Below are 19612 nucleotides of genomic sequence, written 5' to 3' on the forward strand. Positions count from 1 at the left end.
TAGATCCAACACATGCCCCGGTCGAGGTAGTGTCTTCAACAGACGAATTTCGCCCAAGGGGCCAACCCGCAAGTGCAAGCCAAGGGGCATGCAGGCGAGAGGGACCTAATGAGCGAGCGATTGGGTTTGGGATAGGTGTACTACCTGCACAAGTACCGAGTGGGCAACATGCGCGGCGTATGCACCCCCCTATTGGCGAAAAAAGGTATCCTTAGTCCCAACTCCCGAGGGAGCCGAGATTCGTTATGCGGTTCTGCCCGTTCACATTAATATGCTGATTTTCAGGTCGTCCCAACTTGATGGGGAAATAAACGCGGGGTAGGATCGTTTCACCCTTCGGCTATTTTGATTACCTACAAGCACGAGTATTTCCTTCACTATCCCCAGTGGAGTCGCCACTGTGAGGGGGTCGAAAAAGCGCGAGGCTAATGCGTGACCTTGTCCCTCGTGGGTGTGACGATTCTTTTTATTCAATCAAGTGTAATTGGATTTCCTGTGAGTATACACCCAATTGACTAGTAATATAGGAGTCGCCATTCAGTTTTTAACGACAATGAGAAAAACTGACAAAACTCGGTTATCGTGACATAAAGGGAGTGCAATTATGTTTGACCACGACGGCCGTAGGTTCCCTTGTGATCCCTGGTGTGGGGATCTCTCAATATACACCCGCAAGGTAGAGATTGAGGGTTCGGGGGACTGTAACTACCGAGAGGAGTAATTCGCTCGTCGATAACTCCAGAGGCAGGATATCCTTACTAGCTCAGCATAAATAATTGAAGGGACATGCGTTAACTATTAAACTAATCTGAGTTGATTTTAGCAATATGCAACATATAATACTAATTCGATCGTGATTATCTGATTTAAATAGCATTAAGGGACCTAGCATGATAATCCGATTTCCCAAAAATATTATATTTGTTAGGCGTGATAGAACAATCAGATTAGGTTAGTTTAACAGTTCATAAAAAGGGCGAGGAAAGCAGTTAAATCATCGAAAAAGGACACATTACGACGCACCCTTGAGAGGTGCGTCACGGTTCTCAGAAAACTAACCACTTTGACTTTGCTATTTCTCCTTTTTATTTAAAGAATCTCAATTATGGGACAGGATACGTTCTGTTCGATTTATGGATCGATTGCGACAGAACGCGTGAACAGTTTCGCAGCGAGAGGCTTAGGCTAAGGGTTGGAGTCAATACTCAGAATATAATTGTGTGTTGTTGTGTGTTCTTTCACGTCGAATTTAGGGGTCTATTTATAGGGAAGAGTTCGTGGAAAGATAGAATTGCAGAGTTCTAATCCACAAAGAATTAGGAAAAAACACGTACCCAGGTACTTTCAGCGCCCAGGCCTGGGCGCCGAAGATTTCGGCGCCCAGAGCCAGGCGTTGAAAATAGGGTCTGGGCTGTTTTCTTTAGTCAGATTCGGATTCCTGAAATCCGTAGAGTTTGAGATTAATTCGAGTCTTTTAGCGCGTATCAATTTTGTGACGGAATGCGTCTGGGCCCGTTACGAACTCTAGGCTCGTTAGGATTTTAATTAATACGTAACTCTTATTTCTGAATCATATTAGGAATAGGATTCTCGCAGTTTTCTATCTCATTTAGGATTTATGTTGGAATGCAACACCTAATTCCGACAGGTTTCTATCTTTTATGATTTGCTACTTTTAGAAGCTACCTTTTACGGCAGTTACTATTTTTAGCAGGTTTCCATAAATAGCAGGTTTCGGGTGAAATGAAATGAGGAATCGAGATTCGTTTTTTTTATAGGAGATGCGTTGTCAAGTGGAGTTTTTATGCTTTCATCATCGAACCTTTCCCTTGCGGGAATGGGGACAAAAGTAGGTGTCTACACTTTCCGGTTGAGATCTATATCTCTGCGATCTACGCGGGGTTACATCTCTAGATTGACCATGATTCTCACCAGATGCTTCTAAAGATCTCTGAGTTTCATCCTGAATGTCATCTTGAGCATTCTCTAGAGTTTGTTGTTCGACTCGAATTTCTTCGAGTTCTACTTTTCTCCCACTTGTCATTTTGGAAATGTGATTCTTCTCCAAAAAGACACCATCTCGAGCAACAAACACCTTGTTCTCAGATGTATTGTAGAAGTAATACCCCTTTGTTTTCTTTGGATAGCCCACAAGGATACATTTGTCAGATTTTGGATGAAGTTTGTCTGAAATTAATCGTTTGGCGTATACTTCACATCCCCAAATCTTAAGAAAAGACACTTTTGGAGGCTTTCCAAACCATAACTCATATGGAGTCTTTTCGACAGCTTTAGACGGAGCTCTATTTATAGTGAGTGCAGCTGTATTTAGTGCATGTCCCCAAAATTCTAATGGAAGTTCGGCCTGACCCATCATTGACCTAACCATGTCTAGCAAGGTTCAGTTCCTCCGTCATGACACACCGTTCCATTGTGGTGTTGCAGGAGGTGTCAATTCTGATAGAATTCCACATTCTTTCAGATGGTCATCAAATTCATAGCTCAGATATTCACCGCCTCTATCAGACCGCAGTGCCTTAATCTTCTTGCCTAATTGATTCTCTACTTCACTCTGAAATTCCTTGAATTTGTCAAAGGATTCAGACTTATGCTTCATTAGGTAGACATAACCATATCTACTGAAGTCATCAGTGAAAGTGATAAAGTAGCTGAAACCACCTCTAGCATTTGTACTCATTGGTCCACATACATCTGTATGGATTAAACCTAATAGTTCAGTTGCTCTTTCTCCAACTTTAGAGAAAGGTTGCTTTGTCATTTTTCCAAGTAAACATAATTCGCACTTACCATAATCCTCTAAGTCAAATGGTTCTAGAATTCCTTCCTTTTGAAGTCTTTCTAAGCGTTTCAAGTTAATATGGCCTAATCGACAATGCCACAGATAGGTGAGATCTGAATCATCCTTTTTGGCCTTTTTGGTATTTATGTTATAAACTTGTTTGTCGTGATCTAGTAAATAAAGTCCATTGACTAATCTAGCAGATCCATAAAACATCTCTATAAAATAAAACGAGCAACTATTGTCTTTTATTAAAAAGGAAAATCCCTTAGCATCTAAGCAAGAAACTGAAATGATGTTTTTAGTAAGACTTGGAACATGGAAACACTCTTCCAGTTCCAAAACTAGCCCAGAGGGCAACGACAAATAATAAGTTCCTACAGCTAATGCAGCAATCCGTGCTCCATTTCCCACTCGTAGGTCGACTTCACCCTTGCTTAACTTTCTACTTCTTCTTAGTCCATGTGAATTGGAATATAAGTGTGAGCCACAACCTGTATCTAATACCCAAGAAGTTGAATTAGCAAGTATACAGTCTATAACGAAAATACCTGAAGATGGAACGACTGTTCCGTTCTTCTGATCTTCCTTTAGTTTTGGACATTCTCTTTTGTAATGGCCTATTCCATCACAATAAAGACAACTTGATGTGGACTTGTCCTACTTTGATTTAGCATTGCCCTTGGACTTTCCACCCTTCTTGAAGTGTCTCCCTCTAGCCTTGAGTAAATCTTTGGCTTCACAGTCGAGTACTATCTCAGCCTTTCTGACAAGGTGAACAAACTCTGCAACTGTTTCTTCTCTTGGTTCACTTAGGTATAGTTGCTTGAAGCGACCAAACCCGCTGTGTAGTGAATTGAGCAAGATGGAGACTGCCATTCTTTCGCTTATTGGTGTTCCTAGTAGACTTAGGCGATCAAAGTATGAAAGCATAAACTCCACATGGAACCTTATAGGGACGCCTACCCTGTGTTTAGTGCGAAGGAGCTGAGCATGTGTTTCTTGGACTTCCATCCTATACACCTGTTGGCAGAACTAACCTTTAGACCAGACATTGATTCAATCAACTCATGGACGTTCAGGTCCCTGTCCTACGTGCTTCCACGACAGATATCCCTCAGATTTTAGATGAGCGTAAAAGGTTCGTAAGCTACAAACCTTCTAGCCCATTCATCAGGAATATTGCTCAGCATGAGACTCATAACCTTTTTGAGATCCGCATCCCAGGCGGCAAATCTTTCAGGGGTCATGTCTCTGGCATAGTAGCTTGGCATGGGATGTAACAGTACATACTCAAGTCCATTGAGTCTGACTATTTCAACTAGCCTAGCTTCCCATTCAAGAAAATTTGTTAGGTTCAGCTTGTCCATAAGCTCAGAACCCATGATGATGTTTTGATTGTTGTTTGCCATAATTAAAACTAAAATTGAAAAGAATAAACAAATAAATAATCATTCACAGTTTCTCTTAATAAACTTAAATTCTAGCATACATGCATAATTCAATGTTCATTAAGCATTTTATTCAGGTTATGTGTTCCGGCAGGTGTGAATAAAATGATTCCAAGATCCTAAAATCCATTGAAGAATTAAGCACATTATGTATTTAGACTCAATTCTAAAATCTTTTAGTTAAGAAAAAGCCTTTTGCTAATAGTCTAGAAACTACTCTTGGTTGATAGGTACGTCTAAGAACTTATTAGGTAAACCTATCGATTTTTCCACGACATAAAAGAACTCCTTACTTATATCGTTGAGTTTCACCAAAACTAACATGTACTCACAATTATTTGTGTATCTTACCCCTTTAGTATCGACAAGTAACACCTCGCTATGGCAGAAAACTATTACTAAGATGGATGTAAAGGATGTCCAAGTAAGTGTTATTTTGGCATGGCACCTTTTAACTCAATTTTTAAGTTTGGAACTTAAGGCTCTTACTATGTTGGTTAGATTTTAAGTGAACTAAAATCCTTAATCATGCAACATAATCAAGCCACAATCTCATGCATAATTAAGACATATTTAAAGCAATAAATAACTTAAAGCATGCATAAGATAAATGTGATCTAGTATGGCCAGACTTCATCTTGAAGCTTCAACTTCAAAGTTCGTCTCGAAAATGGAAACTTCGTCTTGAATTTCACCGTGGGAGGCGCCATTTTCTCCAAATAGGATAAGCTATAATTAAAACTAATTACAACTATTTGATGGTACGCAGACCATATTTAAATTGAAAAACAAATTTGGTGCATTAGACCAATTACATTCAAATTAATGGTACGCTGACCATATTTTCTATCCTATTTGGGCCATACTAGTCACTTCATAACCTGCAAAACAGTACATATACAGTATATACCATTCATCCATTCATTATCATGAATGGCCCACTTAATTGGTTAGTTAAAACACATTGTATGCATCATATAAACATTTGCAGCAATTAATCAAGGGCACCAATAATCTACCAATTATTCAGTCCTTATCAATTCTAATCAAGTTGTTTAACCTTAAAGGATTTGTAGACCTAATCAAGAGTTTATGACTAAAAAGGGCTCCCACTTAAACCAATAAATTCATATGTTTTACTAATTTTAAACATAAAAATGTATTTCTAGTCTAACCGGAAACATACAAGTTTAATTAAAATTTAAAGCTCATATAAATTTATAATTGAATCCATTTATTTAATTTATTTTTCAGTCTAATTTTAAATTAATTCAAAGTTTTTAATTTTAGTAAAATAATTAGAATAAATAAAATTTATAATAATTATAATATTCAAAATTAAAATCCAAGAAAACAATTTAAATTATTAATTTTAAAATTAATTAAAATTACATGAACTGAAAATGTCAAATTAAAATTTAAAACTCGACAATCGTAACATGACGAGCACTTGGGCTTGCGCCCAAGCCCCATCGATTGCACGACCATCGCTGGCCCATGGCACGTCATCGCAGCAGCCACGCGCAAACGCAGCAAGCCAAGCTACGCTTGCGCGCAGCCTGCCCGCCCGTAGCATCGCAGCAGCTACGATGTGCTCGCTCGCTCGCTCGCGCAAGCATGCGCTCGAGGCCACGCGTGTTGACGCGCTGAGCTGCGATCGCTGGGAGACCAGCTCTCGCCCTCGCGCGCGCGCGCCTCTACTCGTGCCATGCCATCGCTGCTCGCCCATCGCCCACATGCGCGCAGCACTCGACACAAGGCAGGGCTGCTGCTTTGTGCTCGCGCGCCACTCTCCTTGCTCGCTGCATTCGTACCGCATGGGCGACGAGCTCCCTTGCTCGTCGTGCCCGCACTTTACAACACCCCTTAAGGGTAACACGTAGCGTCCATTGCTTTGTGCGTGCAAGTTTATGAGCGAATTTCATAAAAATTTAAAATTTTTAATTCAAAATTAACGACAAATTAATAAAACATATTAATTTCATAATTTTAGGGCGAAAAATCGAAAATTTATTAATCAATTAATTTCCGATTAACATGGATTCAAATCTAGGTCATAAAAATTTAAAATTTAACACAAATTAACAATTTTTATGGTGGTTTTTAATCATTGGTATCTAATTAAATTATTAATTAATTATGAAAATGAAATCAATTCTAAATTATTCGAATTTCAGCAAATTAATCATATTTACAAATTAGATTGCATAATTAACAAGGCTAGGCATTCAAACTTGGTAAACATATACAGTAGGTCAATAAAAAATTCAAGATTTATCAACAAGAATCGCAAATATTTAATTTAACATCTTAAATTTACAAAGTTTTGCGTTCGAAAAACTAAAACCTCCGAAAAGTCATAGTTAGGCTTCGAATTTGGGAATTGTGGGTTCGGCCGAAAATTACTATTTTTGTCAAAATTTTAGAATGCCTTTTACATGCGGAATTGACACAAAAATCACTCGATTTGGATGAGTAACGAAGAAACTGTCGAAAAACTGCGTACATATAATTAAATAAACGCAATTTGCAATTAATTAACAATTATGAAAATTAATCACCCCTTTTAATTCTTTGCAAATTTGTAATATTTAACCATGTTTATGCAATTTAGATTATGAAAATAATAAGAGGCTCGTGATACCACTGATAGGTTATGATACATATGACAAAACATGAATCATGCGGAAAAACCATAAAGCCAGGAAAGCATATTATTCACACATAATCATTTAGCATAATTCAGATGCATACACTTTGTTGCGTGCCCTCCCTAGCTGCGCCCGAACCGAACAAGAACAAGTCTTTAGGACTCCAAGTGTCGTCCCTCCGTAGATAGTCCACAACACGTCCGGATCCGCCTTAAGCTTGACCAACTAGAATCGCCCTTAAGGTAGTATCGATTTTCGGCTGGTTAGGGGCAAGAGAGTGGCTGATTTTTCTTCAAAATCTTACCTTTAGAATACTTCAATTTTTTCTAAATAATGACCCTAGGCACTTATTTATAGAGGTATGGAAAGGGAACTGGAATCCTACTAGGATACGAATTAATTAAACTAGAATCCTATTAGAACTCTAATTAATTAATTTATTCTTTTAGGATTAGGAATTTATTCATATATCAAATCCTAATAGTTTTAGGATTCGTGTATGAACACAAACACACACACGCACGGCAGCCCACGAGGGGCGCCTATGCGCGCGCTGCCTGCGAGCTCGCAACCCATGCCACGAGGCCCACACGCTGCTGTGGCCTTGGCACGCGCTGGGCCTGCCTTGCGGTGGGCCTGGGCGCTGCCTTGGCTTGGGGCGTTTGTGGCGCGCTGGCTTGCTGGGCGATGGCCCGACTTCGTGCTGGGCCTTCGTCCGGCAGGCCTCGTCCGATGCTTATTCGTACGATGCGCTTCCGATTAAATTCCCGGTTCCGGAATTTATTTCCGATACGAACAATATTTAATATTTCCGATTCCGGAATTAATTTCCGTTTCGAACAAATATTTAATATTTCCGTTTCCGGAATTATTTTCCGATTCCGATAATATTTCCGATTCTGACAATATTTCCGTTTCCGGCAATATTTCCATTTCCATTAATATTTTCCGATACGTACCATGTTTCCGTTTCCGGCAACATCTACGACTTGGATAATATTTATATTTCCAATACGATCCATATTTCCGTTTTCGGCAATATCATCGTTTCCGGAGTATTCATTTCTTGCTTGTGACGATCTCAGCTCCCACTGAAACCAAGATCCGTCGATTCCGAATATCCATAGATGGAGTATTTAATGCCATTAAATACTTGATCCGTTTACGTACTATTTGTGTGACCCTACGGGTTCAGTCAAGAGTAAGCTGTGGATTAATATCATTAATTCCACTTGAACTGAAGCGGCCTCTAGCTAGGCATTCAGCTCACTTGATCTCACTGAATTATTAACTTTTTAATTAATACTGAACCGCATTTATTAGACTTAACATTGAATGCATACTTGGACCAAGGGCACTATTTCCTTCATATCTTTATTCACATTTTCCTTAGCTTTTTGTTGTTTTATTTTCAGCATCATTTTGATAAATTCATGGATGAGATTAAATCGTTGAATTCTGAGGCATTTGATTACTTAGATGCAATTCCTGTGAATCACTGGTCTAGGCATGGGTTTAGCTCTATGGAAAAATCTTTGATGTTGTTGAACAATTGTTGTGAGAGTTTCAACAGCGTTTTGAAAGATGCGAGGGAAAAACCCATTTTGTCCTTGATGGAATGGATTAGGTGTTAGGTTATGATACATATGACAAAACATAAATCATGCGGAAAAACCTTAATGCCAGGAAACATATTATTTACACATAATCATTTAGCATAATTTAGGAGCATACACTTTGTAGCGTGCCCTCCCTAGCTGTGCCCGAACCGAACAAGAACAAGCCTTTAGGACTCCAAATGTTGTCCCTCCGTAGATAGTCCACAGTACGTCCGGATCCGCCTCAAGTTAGACCAACTAGAATCGCCCTTAAGGTTACTAGGAAATTCGGTTAAGTGTTTGCAAGTGTTTGGCTTATTTTTCTTTCAAAACTTACCCTTAGAATACTTCAATCCCATGTCCATAAATTATGACCCTAGGCCCTTATTTATAGAGGTTTGGAAAAAGAATTGGAATCCTAGTAGGATACGATTTAATTAAACTTAGAATCCTACAAGGACTCTAATTAATTAAATAATCCTTTTAGGAATAGGAATTTAATCATACACCAAATCCTAATAGATTTAGGAATTGTGCATGGACACAAACACACACACGCACGGAGCCACGAGGGCGCCCACGCGTGCGTGCGCTTGGCCCACGCTACGCAGCCCACGCTACGCAGCCACGCCTTGGCGCGCTGGGCCTGCCTTGCGGTGGGCTTGGCGCTGCCATGGGCTATGCGTGTTAGCGTGCGTCTTACTTGCTGGGCGATGGCCCGGCTTCGTGCTGGGCCTTCGTCCGGCAGGCCTCGTCCGATGCTAATTCGTACGATACGCTTCCGATTAAATTCTCGATTCCGGAATTCATTTCCGATACGAACAATATTTAATATTTCCGATTCAGGAATTAATTTCCGTTTCGAGCAAATATTTAATATTTCCGTTTCCGGAATTATTTTCCGATTCCGATAATATTTCCGATTCTGACAATATTTCCGTTTCCGACAATATTTCCGATTCCGGCAATATTTCCATTTCCGATAATATTTTCCGATACGTACCATGTTTCCGTTTCCGGCAACATCTACGACTTGGATAATATTTATATTTCCGATGCGATCCATATTTTCGTTTCCGGTAATATCATCGTTTCCGGAGTATTCACTTGCTTGTGACGATCTCAGCTCCCACTGAAACCAAGATCCGTCGTTTCCGAATATCCATAGATAGAGTATTTAATGCCATTAAATACTTGATCCGTTTACGTACTATTTGTCTAACCCTACGGGTTCAGTCAAGAGTAAGCTGTGGATTTATATCATTAATTCCACTTGAACTGAAGCGGCCTCTAGCTAGGCATTCAGCTCACTTGATCTCACTGAATTATTAACTTGTTAATTAATACTGAACCGCATTTATTAGACTTAATATTATATGCATAATTGGACCAAGGGCATTATTTCCTTCAGTCTCCCACTTGTCCTTAGGGACAAGTGTGCATTACCTAATTCCTTTGTCGCTCGATGCTTGCTCTTGAACATAAGTTAAGAGTTGTCATCCTTATTATGTCTAGAGGTGTTTCTCGGTTTCAGAGTTCAACTGATCAAATAAACAGATAATCATAGCCTATGATTCATCCGAGCACAGCCATGCATTTTACAGTTTCTAGCTCTCCAAGTGGCCTTGTACAACTTTTAAGCATCTCATCCCGATTTATGGGAGGACAATCCCAATCTTGCGATCTTGAGATTAGACTTCGTTTGATAGGTGATTACCTGAGCGTTGCCTTTATAGCCTCCTTTTACGGTGCGACGGTTGGTCAACGTCAAAGCAACCAGTTCTCAAACAAGTAATCTCAAATCACTCAGGTATTGAGGATTTAGTGTCTAATAATTTTAATGAAATTTACTTATGACAGATTTTCATCTCTTACAGTAAAGTGTCATAGGTCTGTCCGATACTAGTCTTCCCAAAGTAAGTATCTATGCAAATGATTACGACATTGCCATGTCCACATAGTTCAAGAAACAGAACTACTAGTCATCTTGCATTCTAGTTGTCTAACGTTTTCTATGCGTCCATCTTTATAGAAAACTCAGACCAGGGACCATTTTCAACTTTTGACATTCAAGTTCACTTGATAGACATTTCTTAGTCACAGGACTGGTCCTGACAGTCTATCTTGAATATATCGTCAAATTTGAAGGGACTCATCATTTAATACTAAACCAAGATTAAATGGAATATGAAAATACATTTCATATATGATAAATGTTCAACCCCAATGTTTTACAACCATGGGCCTCAAACCCATCTTTAAAACAGTTCATGGAATTCAAAGCTATGCTTGATTTCCAGTGCCACAATATGAGTGTTGCTTCTCACTTGTTGCATAGGTTTAGTTATCATGCTTTGCTTATCTTAATATCCTTTTCATCGAATGTTCTTCGAGATATGATGATAAGATCTTTTGAGTATGTTTATTTTGTGATCTAGTCTGTCCAGCTACAAGAGTTGTTCTACGCATTTTTCAATGAAGAACCATCAAGTCAGCAGACATGTGATCTACACAAGTTCAGTGAAGAACTCTTTAACATAAACAACCCTGTTTTATTGATTCTTAGGCAATAAGTACTTTTACTTCAACTGGTTAGGTTGCTAGTGATGCTTTGTTTGGATTTTACTTATCCAAGCAGTTCACAGATATGTGGAAGACTTTCCAGCTGTATCTTAGAACATAGAAATTAATATTTAATTTCCCACGCAACAACTCATGGTCTCCAATCCATGTTGCCATTTCAAAACACGATGCTCTATAGCTCGTCCTTGCCAATGGTTAACTTCAAATGGATCTTTCTTGATCCTTTGCCAGTGTTTATGCGTGTAGCATCAATATTTAGCATATCTTTATTTCCTTGAATCAAGAACTAATCCTATGTACCTTTTTCAAGTACCATAAATTTTTCTTGATCTCAATCTAGTTGATCTTTACTTAGATCAATAGAGATTGGTATATGTTCGTCATGCCTAAAGTCATACGATACGTTTTTGGCGATCCTCATATTATATTATACATGATAAATTCTTTTGCAGAATAACTCTCAATTGAATTCTATTCATGTAACTTTAGCTCATTCAATTTCAGTAGATACTGAATCCAGCTAAATTCTTTGACATATAATATAGGTGAAGAATCTTACTTAGATCCTTTGATTTTTAACTTAGTAAATGCTTATACATAGTTCAAAACATCTTTACTTAGATTTATTCACATGGGTCGAATATCTCCAATGGAGCCTTTCGTGTTTGATTTAGTAAATGCCATTACTTAATCCAAAACAATAATATAAGATCTTTGTAAAATAGATCTTAAAACCCAGTATGTTCTAAGTTTCGCCTTGGTCCATCATTGATGAATAATTTCAAATCTAAGTCATTAGCATTTGAATGTTATTTCACAATAGAGAGATATGTGTGTGATACACATAGGACCAATTAAGTTTTATGTACTCCCACTAAACTTCTTATATATCTATAAGAGTTATGTACATTTTATGAAACTAAAATACTTATTAGCTTCACTAAAATACAATTCAAATTCCCAATTGCTTGCTTGAATCTATACTTAGATTTCATAAGCTAGCTTTCCTTTTCAAGAATTATTTGGATCCACAAATCCTATGACATTCCATGTACATAGTTTCTTCCAACATTTGATTTGAGGAAGATGTTTTGTCATCCAATTGCCATATGTACCAATATGCAATCATTTCTTGATTTATAGACTTGAGCATTATGATTATGCATGAGGTTTCAACACAATCCATGCCATGAATTTGCTTGTAACCTTTAGCAACTAATCTAGCTTTGCGTGTGAACACAATTCCATGTTTGATGGTTTTTATCCTTAAAACAAACTTGCAACCAATAGGTGTGAAACTATTCTTGCAAACATTATGTTCTCAAAAATTCGTGGTAGAAACAATACCCTTGCGTCTCATTTGAATAAATCACAATGAAACATATATCTATACTTGGGCCTTAGTTTGTCGAATGACAAACACTAAGCTCCCACTGAGTTTTGCAACTCTCTAGATATATTTTATGAAAAGTTATTTTGAAATTACTTTTCAATAGCTTTGACGAATTTGGTTTAGTTTGGTGGTAGTTGAGAATTTTGTTTAGAAATTATAGGAAAATTCTTTATGATTCATCATTGATTGAATAAAGTACTAATTGACTTCGATCATTCCAACTAAGATATGCCATATCTTATGGACCTAGATTGTGAATTTACAACACACAATCATTGATGATCATTCTTGACTTAAGTAATCATCAACATGATCTGACCTAGATCTTTATGATTCCTTGCCAAGTGGATTTTATACTTCTGAATCTTTGAACTAGCCACACAGATTCAACTTATATCACATTTGAGTAAATAAACCTATATTCACTCAAATCCATGTGAAATAATAAAGTCGTAAAATCTTTCTTTAGCTTTGAACTCTATTGTCTATGTGTTCTAACAATAGTTCATATCTTTTGTTACTTTCAACAAGTAAGACTAGCTCGTCTTGAATGATTTAGAAATCAATCAACTTTCAAAAGTCCATCAAAATAGAGCTTTTGAATGTTTCTTGTTGATATGGTCTAAGTAACAATGCTAAAGGTTTGTGGAAATCAACTCAAGAGGTTGATTTGAACCTAGTGAAGTTCTATTGTTAAAGAGTTGTTTGTTTTAATCAAGCATACTGACTCAACCCGTAAATGACCATTTCATTCAAATAAACAAACAAACAAACAAGCATTGTTTTTGTTCTTCTGAATGTGAGTCTTTCTGTGTTTGAAAACAGAAATTTAGGTATGCTGATTATGGAACAAAATAGCCATTAAGTTCCAGCCTTAAAAGGACTTAAAACAAACTAGATGACCCTACAACTAATGTAGCATTTCCATGCTTCATTTCCAACTTGTAGGTCATTAGTGTAGCCTAGCTTCCATTGTTTGAGTTATTACCGAAGTAAGAACCTCAAGCGGTATATGATACCAAGGAAGTTTGATTGCTAGGTCACTTCTCTTTAAACATTAACTTTTAGGTAGAAACGGAATTGTAAATTCCTTTCACTTGTTCCTTGTTTTCCTATTTCTTGTACCCTTTCTTATAGTTTTAAGAAGTGAACTCTTTAGTGTTGACTTTTATACTTTGGTTAGACATGTCCAATGTCAATCCAACAAAGTTCTTACCATTTATGTTGAATATTTTATTTCAACTAGATGATCTTACCAGAAGCTTCTAAAGTTCTCTAAGCATCGATCTATTCGAATGTCTAGGGACTAGACTCATTCGAGAATTAAATGGAAAAAGATTTTAGGTTGTTAACCATTGGTAAAGCTGAACGTTTAAACTCAATGCTTTATGATCTCAAAACTACATTGTATTTTGAATTCACAAGCACCAATTGGTTTGCCATTCGATTTTGATACTCGAAAACAACCATAAAAGTCGCTAAAAGAAACGTACATTTTAAATTGCTCACTTTCTCTCATTTCCGTGAATCGTTCTTGGATTCACTACCAATCGAGGAAATTTACTGTTACCTTTCTAAAAGGATTTACTGCAGTGCAAGATATTTAATTATAAACAATAATTAAAACATACATTGAAGCATGCAAAGTCTAAACATTTATCATGAATAATAACTTGAAATTAAAGCAATCATGCAACTTAAACAAGTTATTAGCATTTTATTCGATTTTATTGTTCCGGCAAGTGTGAATAAAATGATTCAAGACCCTAAAATCCATTGAAGAATTAAGCACATTATGTATTTAGACTCAATTCTAAAATCTTTTAGGTAAGCAAAAGCCATTTGCTAATAGTCTAGAAACTATTCTTGGTTGATAGGCACGTCTAAGAACTTATTAGGTAAACCTATCGATTTTGCCACGACATAAAAGGACTCCTTTCTTATATCGTTGAGTTTCACCAAAACTAACATGTACTCACAATTATTTGTGTACCTTACCCCTTTAGTATCGACAAGTAACACCTCGCTATGGCGGAAAACTATTACTAAGATGGATGTAAAGGATATCCAAGTAAGTGTTATTTTGGCATGGCACCTTTTAACTCAATTTTTAAGTTTGGAACTTAAGGCTCTTACTATGTTGGTTAGATTTTAAGTGAACTAAAATCCTTAATCATGCAACATAATCAAGCCACAATCTCATGCATAATTAAGACATATTTAAAGCAATAAATAACTTAAAGCATGCATAAGATAAATGTGATCTAGTATGGCCCGACTTCATCTTGAAGCTTCAACTTCAAAGTCCGTCTCGAAAATGGAAACTTCGTCTTGAATTTCTCCGTGGGAGGCGCCATTTTCTTCAAATATGATAAGCTATAATTAAAACTAATTCCAACTATTTGATGGTACGCAGACCATATTTGAATTGAAAAACAAATTTGGTACTTTAGACCAATTACATTCAAATTAATGGTACGCAGACCATATTTTCTATCCTATTTGGGCCATACTAGTCACTTCATAACCTGCAAAACAGTACATATACAATATATACCATTCACCCATTCATTATCATGAATGGCCCACATATTTGGTTAGTTAAAACACATTGTATGCATCACATAAACATTTGCAGCAATTAATCAAGGGCACCAATAATCTACAAATTATTCAGTCCTTATTAATTCTAATCAAGTTGTTTTAACCTTAAGGATTTGTAGACCTAATCAAGAGTTTATGACTAAAAGGGCTCTCACTTAAACCAATAAATTCATATGCTTTACTAATTTTAAACATAAAAATGTATTTCTAGTCTAACCGGAAACATACAAATTTAATTAAAATTTAAAGCTCATATAAATTTATAATTGAATCCACATATTTAATTTATTTTCAGTCGTATTTAAATTAATTCATGATTTTAATTTTAGTAAAATAATTAGAATAAATGAAATTTATTATAATTATAATATTCAAAATTAAAATCCAAGAAAACAATTTAAATTATTAATTTTAAAATTAATTAAAATTACAAAAACTGAAAATTTCAAATTAAAATTTTAAAACGATCTAATCGTAACACAAGGTACGCAACATCACCACGCAACGCACAGCCATAGGCCACACGCACGCAGCAATCGTTGGCCATGTGCGCGCAGCCTATGTGCTGCGTCGCATCCATCGCTGCACACCATCGCAAGGCGCCTCGAGGCTTGTTGGCCTCTGGCTCACTGCGCACGCCTGCCCTCGACGCACGCGAGCTTGCGCTCGCTGCTCGAGGCAGTGCTCGTAGCTTGCGAGCAAGCGCTCGCTGCGCGCGAGCGTTCGTCGCTGGGCGTAGCGCTCGCTGCGCGCCAGGCTTCGCACGTTGCGCGAGACAGTTGCGTCGTGGCGCAGCTCGCCTGCTGCCCACACGCGACTGTCGCTGCCTTGCTCTCGCCCTTGCCCACTCGCCCATCGCACATAGCACACGACACAAGGCAGGGCTGCTGCCTTGTGCTCGTGCACCATAGCCTTGCTCGTTGCATTCGTACCGCATGGGCGACGAGCTCCCTTGCTCGTCGTCGCATGCCCGCACTATACAACACCCCTTAAGGGTAACACGTAGCGTCCATTGCTTTGTGCGTCCAAGTTATATGAGCGAATCGCATAAAAATTAAAAATTTTATTTTCAAAATTAATGACAAATTAATAAATCATATTAATTTCATAATTTTAGGGCGAAAAATCAAAAATTTATTAATTAATTGATTTCCGATTAACATAGATTCAAGTCTAGGTCATAAAAATTTAAAATTTAACACAAATTTACAATTTTTATGGTGGTTTTTAATCATAGGTATCTAATTAAATTATTAATTAATTATGAAAATCAAATTAATTCTAAATTATTCCAATTTTCAACAAATTAATCATAATTACAAATTAGATTGCATAATTAACAAGGCTAGGCATTCAAACTTGTTAAACATATACAGTAGGTCAATCAAAAATTCAAGATTTATCAACAAGAATCGCAAATATTTAATTTAACATCTTAAATTTACAAACTTTTGCGTTCGAAAAACTAAAACCTCCGAAAAGTCATAGTTAGGCTTCGAATTTGGAAATTCTGGGTTTCGGCGAAAAATATTAATTTTGTCAAAATTTTAGAATGTCTTTTACATGCGGAATTGACTCAAAAATCACTCAATTTGGTTGAGTAACGAATATTCTGCCGAAAAATTGCGTACATATAATTTAATAAACGCAATTTGCAATTAATTAACAATTACGAAAATTAATCACCCCTTTTAATTTCTTGCAAATTTGTATAATTTAACCATGTTCATGCAATTAGATTATGAAAATAATAAGAGGCTCGTGATACCACTGTTAGGTTATGATACATATGACAAAACATAAATCATGTGGAAAAACCTTAATGCCAGGAAACATATTATTTACACATAATCATTTAGCATAATTTAGGAGCATACACTTTGTAGCGTGCCCTCCCTAGCTGCGCCCGAACCGAACAAGAACAAGCCTTTAGGACTCCAAATGCCGTCCCTCCGTAGATAGTCCACAGTACGTCCGGATCCGCCTCAAGTTAGACCAACTAGAATCGCCCTTAAGGTTACTAGGAAATTCGGTTAAGTGTTTGCAAGTGTTTGGCTTATTTTTCTTTCAAAACTTACCCTTAGAATACTTCAATCCCATGTCCATAAATTATGACCCTAGGCCCTTATTTATAGAGGTATGGAAAGGGAATTGGAATCCTAGTAGGATACGATTTAATTAAACTTAGAATCCTACAAGAACTCTAATTAATTAAATAATCCTTTTAGGAATAGGAATTTAATCATACACCAAATCCTAATAGATTTAGGAATTGTGCATGGACACAAACACACACACGCACGGAGCCACGAGGGCGCCCACGCGTGCGTGCGCTTGGCCCACGCTACGCAGCCCACGCTACGCAGCCACGCCTTGGCGCGCTGGGCCTGCCTTGCGGTGGGCCTGGCGCTGCCATGGGCTATGCGTGTTGGCGTGCGTCTTGCTTGCTGGGCGATGGCCCGGCTTCGTGCTGGGCCTTCGTCCGGCAGGCCTCGTCCGATGCTAATTCGTAAGATACGCTTCCGATTAAATTCTCGGTTCCGGAATTCATTTCCGATACGAACAATATTTAATATTTCCGATTCCGGAATTAATTTCCGTTTCGAACAAATATTTAATATTTTCTTTTCCGAAATTATTTTCCGATTCCGATAATATTTCCGATTCTGACAATATTTCCGTTTCCGGCAATATTTCCGATTCCGGCAATATTTCCATTTCCGATAATATTTTCCGATACGTACCATGTTTCCGTTTCCGGCAACATCTACGACTTGGATAATATTTATATTTCCGATGCGATCCATATTTCCGTTTCCGGTAATATCATCGTTTCCGGAGTATTCACTTGCTTGTGACGATCTCAGCTCCCACTGAAACCAAGATCCGTCGTTTTCGAATATCCATAGATAGAGTATTTAATGCCATTAAATACTTGATCTGTTTACGTACTATTTGTGTGACCCTACGGGTTCAGTCAAGAGTAAGCTGTGGATTAATATCATTAATTCCACTTGAATTGAAGCGGCCTCTAGCTAGGCATTCAGCTCACTTGATCTCACTGAATTATTAACTTGTTAATTAATACTGAACCGCATTTATTAGACTTAATATTATATGCATACTTGGACCAAGGGCATTATTTCCTTCATTAGGAGATACATGATGAAGAGGTGTTGTGCAAAGAGGGAGGGGTTGAAACTGTTTGATGGGTCGAAAATGCCATCTGTTGTTAAGATGATTGAGAGGGGAGAGAAGCAGGTTAGCAATATGAGGTTGATTCAAGCAGACTTGCATGAGTTTGAGGTGGATTATGATGGAGATACATTTGTTGTGAATCTTGAGACGAAGACTTGTGGATGTTATAGGTGGACATTAATGGGAATACCTTGTTGGCATGCACTGGCTTGTATAGCCCAAAGGAGGTTGAATTATGAAGATTTTGTGCATCCGGCATACCACGTAAAGACATATGCTGCCACCTATGCACCCCACTTTTTCCCTATGATAGGAGAGAAACAGTGGGACAAATCAACACTACCACAACCACTGCCTCCACCATTCAGAGTGATGCCTGGAAGGCCTTCACAGAAAAAGAGGAAGAAAGAGTTTGGTGAATAGAAGAAGGGGAAGCAGGTGAGAAGAGCAAGGAAGCAAAACACTTGTAGGAGGTGTGGAGGTTTGGGACACAGCAGAAAAAATTGCCAGAGGCCACCTAAGCCTGTACAAGCTAGTTCTAAACCTAAGGGCAGACCTAAATCAAACATGGCAGAAACCACAGCAGCAACTACTGCACCACAGTCAGTGCCATCAGCTCCTTCTACACAGCAACCACCAAGAAGCAGAACTACACAGCAACCACTGTCAGCTCCACAGCCTGCAAAGAACAGAAAAACAACAGCAGCTACAACATCAACATCACAAGCAGGCCCATCAGTGAAGAGAAAGTCAGTAGCCTCCAAGGGTAAGATAGTGGCCTCTGATTCCAACCCAATACCCAAGAAGAGGAAAACAACCTCAGTGAATGCTCTCCAAGCCTCACAATCATCTCAAAAGAGTTGTGTTTCCCTAGGCCAAAATTAGTCATGGATTGATTCATTTTGTATTACTGAACTCCATCTAGTATTTAAAAGTAATTTGGTTGCATTTTAGTTGACTTATTGGACTTTATGTAGAAGTCAACTTTGGTATGTATTTGGAAAAAGTCAACTATGTTTTTGGAAAAACTCTACTATGTTCAATTGGTTCAAATGCTATTTATATGAAGAAATGTTATGGTTTCAGTGACTTTTTTACAATTGCGTTTGGATTAACATTTGTTCCTTTGCCTCGGGTTTTAAAAGTCGAGTTAAAATCATAGCTTGAGTTCGACTTACTATCATAGCTTGAACTCGACTCTCCCTTGAAAATTATTGTAACCCATAATTTAAGTTCGTTAAGGCATATACTTTAAAACTCGTGTGTTGAGCTCGGGTTTTAATACAAGGACATTTAAGACCATGTTTTATAAAGAGTTACTAAAACTCATTAAA

The 19612-nt window shown here is 37.7% G+C and overlaps 1 protein-coding gene across 1 annotated transcript; it reads left to right on the top strand.

The window, feature by feature from the left end:
- The first annotated feature begins 18242 nt into the window (after positions 1-18242).
- LOC110796671 (uncharacterized) lies at positions 18243-18701 on the top strand. The gene has a single exon (XM_022001746.2). It carries the CDS (start codon positions 18243-18245, stop codon positions 18699-18701), a length of 459 nt encoding a protein of 152 aa, XP_021857438.2.
- The last annotated feature ends 911 nt before the right edge of the window (positions 18702-19612 follow it).

The sequence above is a fragment of the Spinacia oleracea genome, chromosome 1 (genome assembly GCF_020520425.1).
Source record: "Spinacia oleracea cultivar Varoflay chromosome 1, BTI_SOV_V1, whole genome shotgun sequence".
NCBI classification, from domain to species: domain Eukaryota; kingdom Viridiplantae; phylum Streptophyta; class Magnoliopsida; order Caryophyllales; family Amaranthaceae; genus Spinacia; species Spinacia oleracea.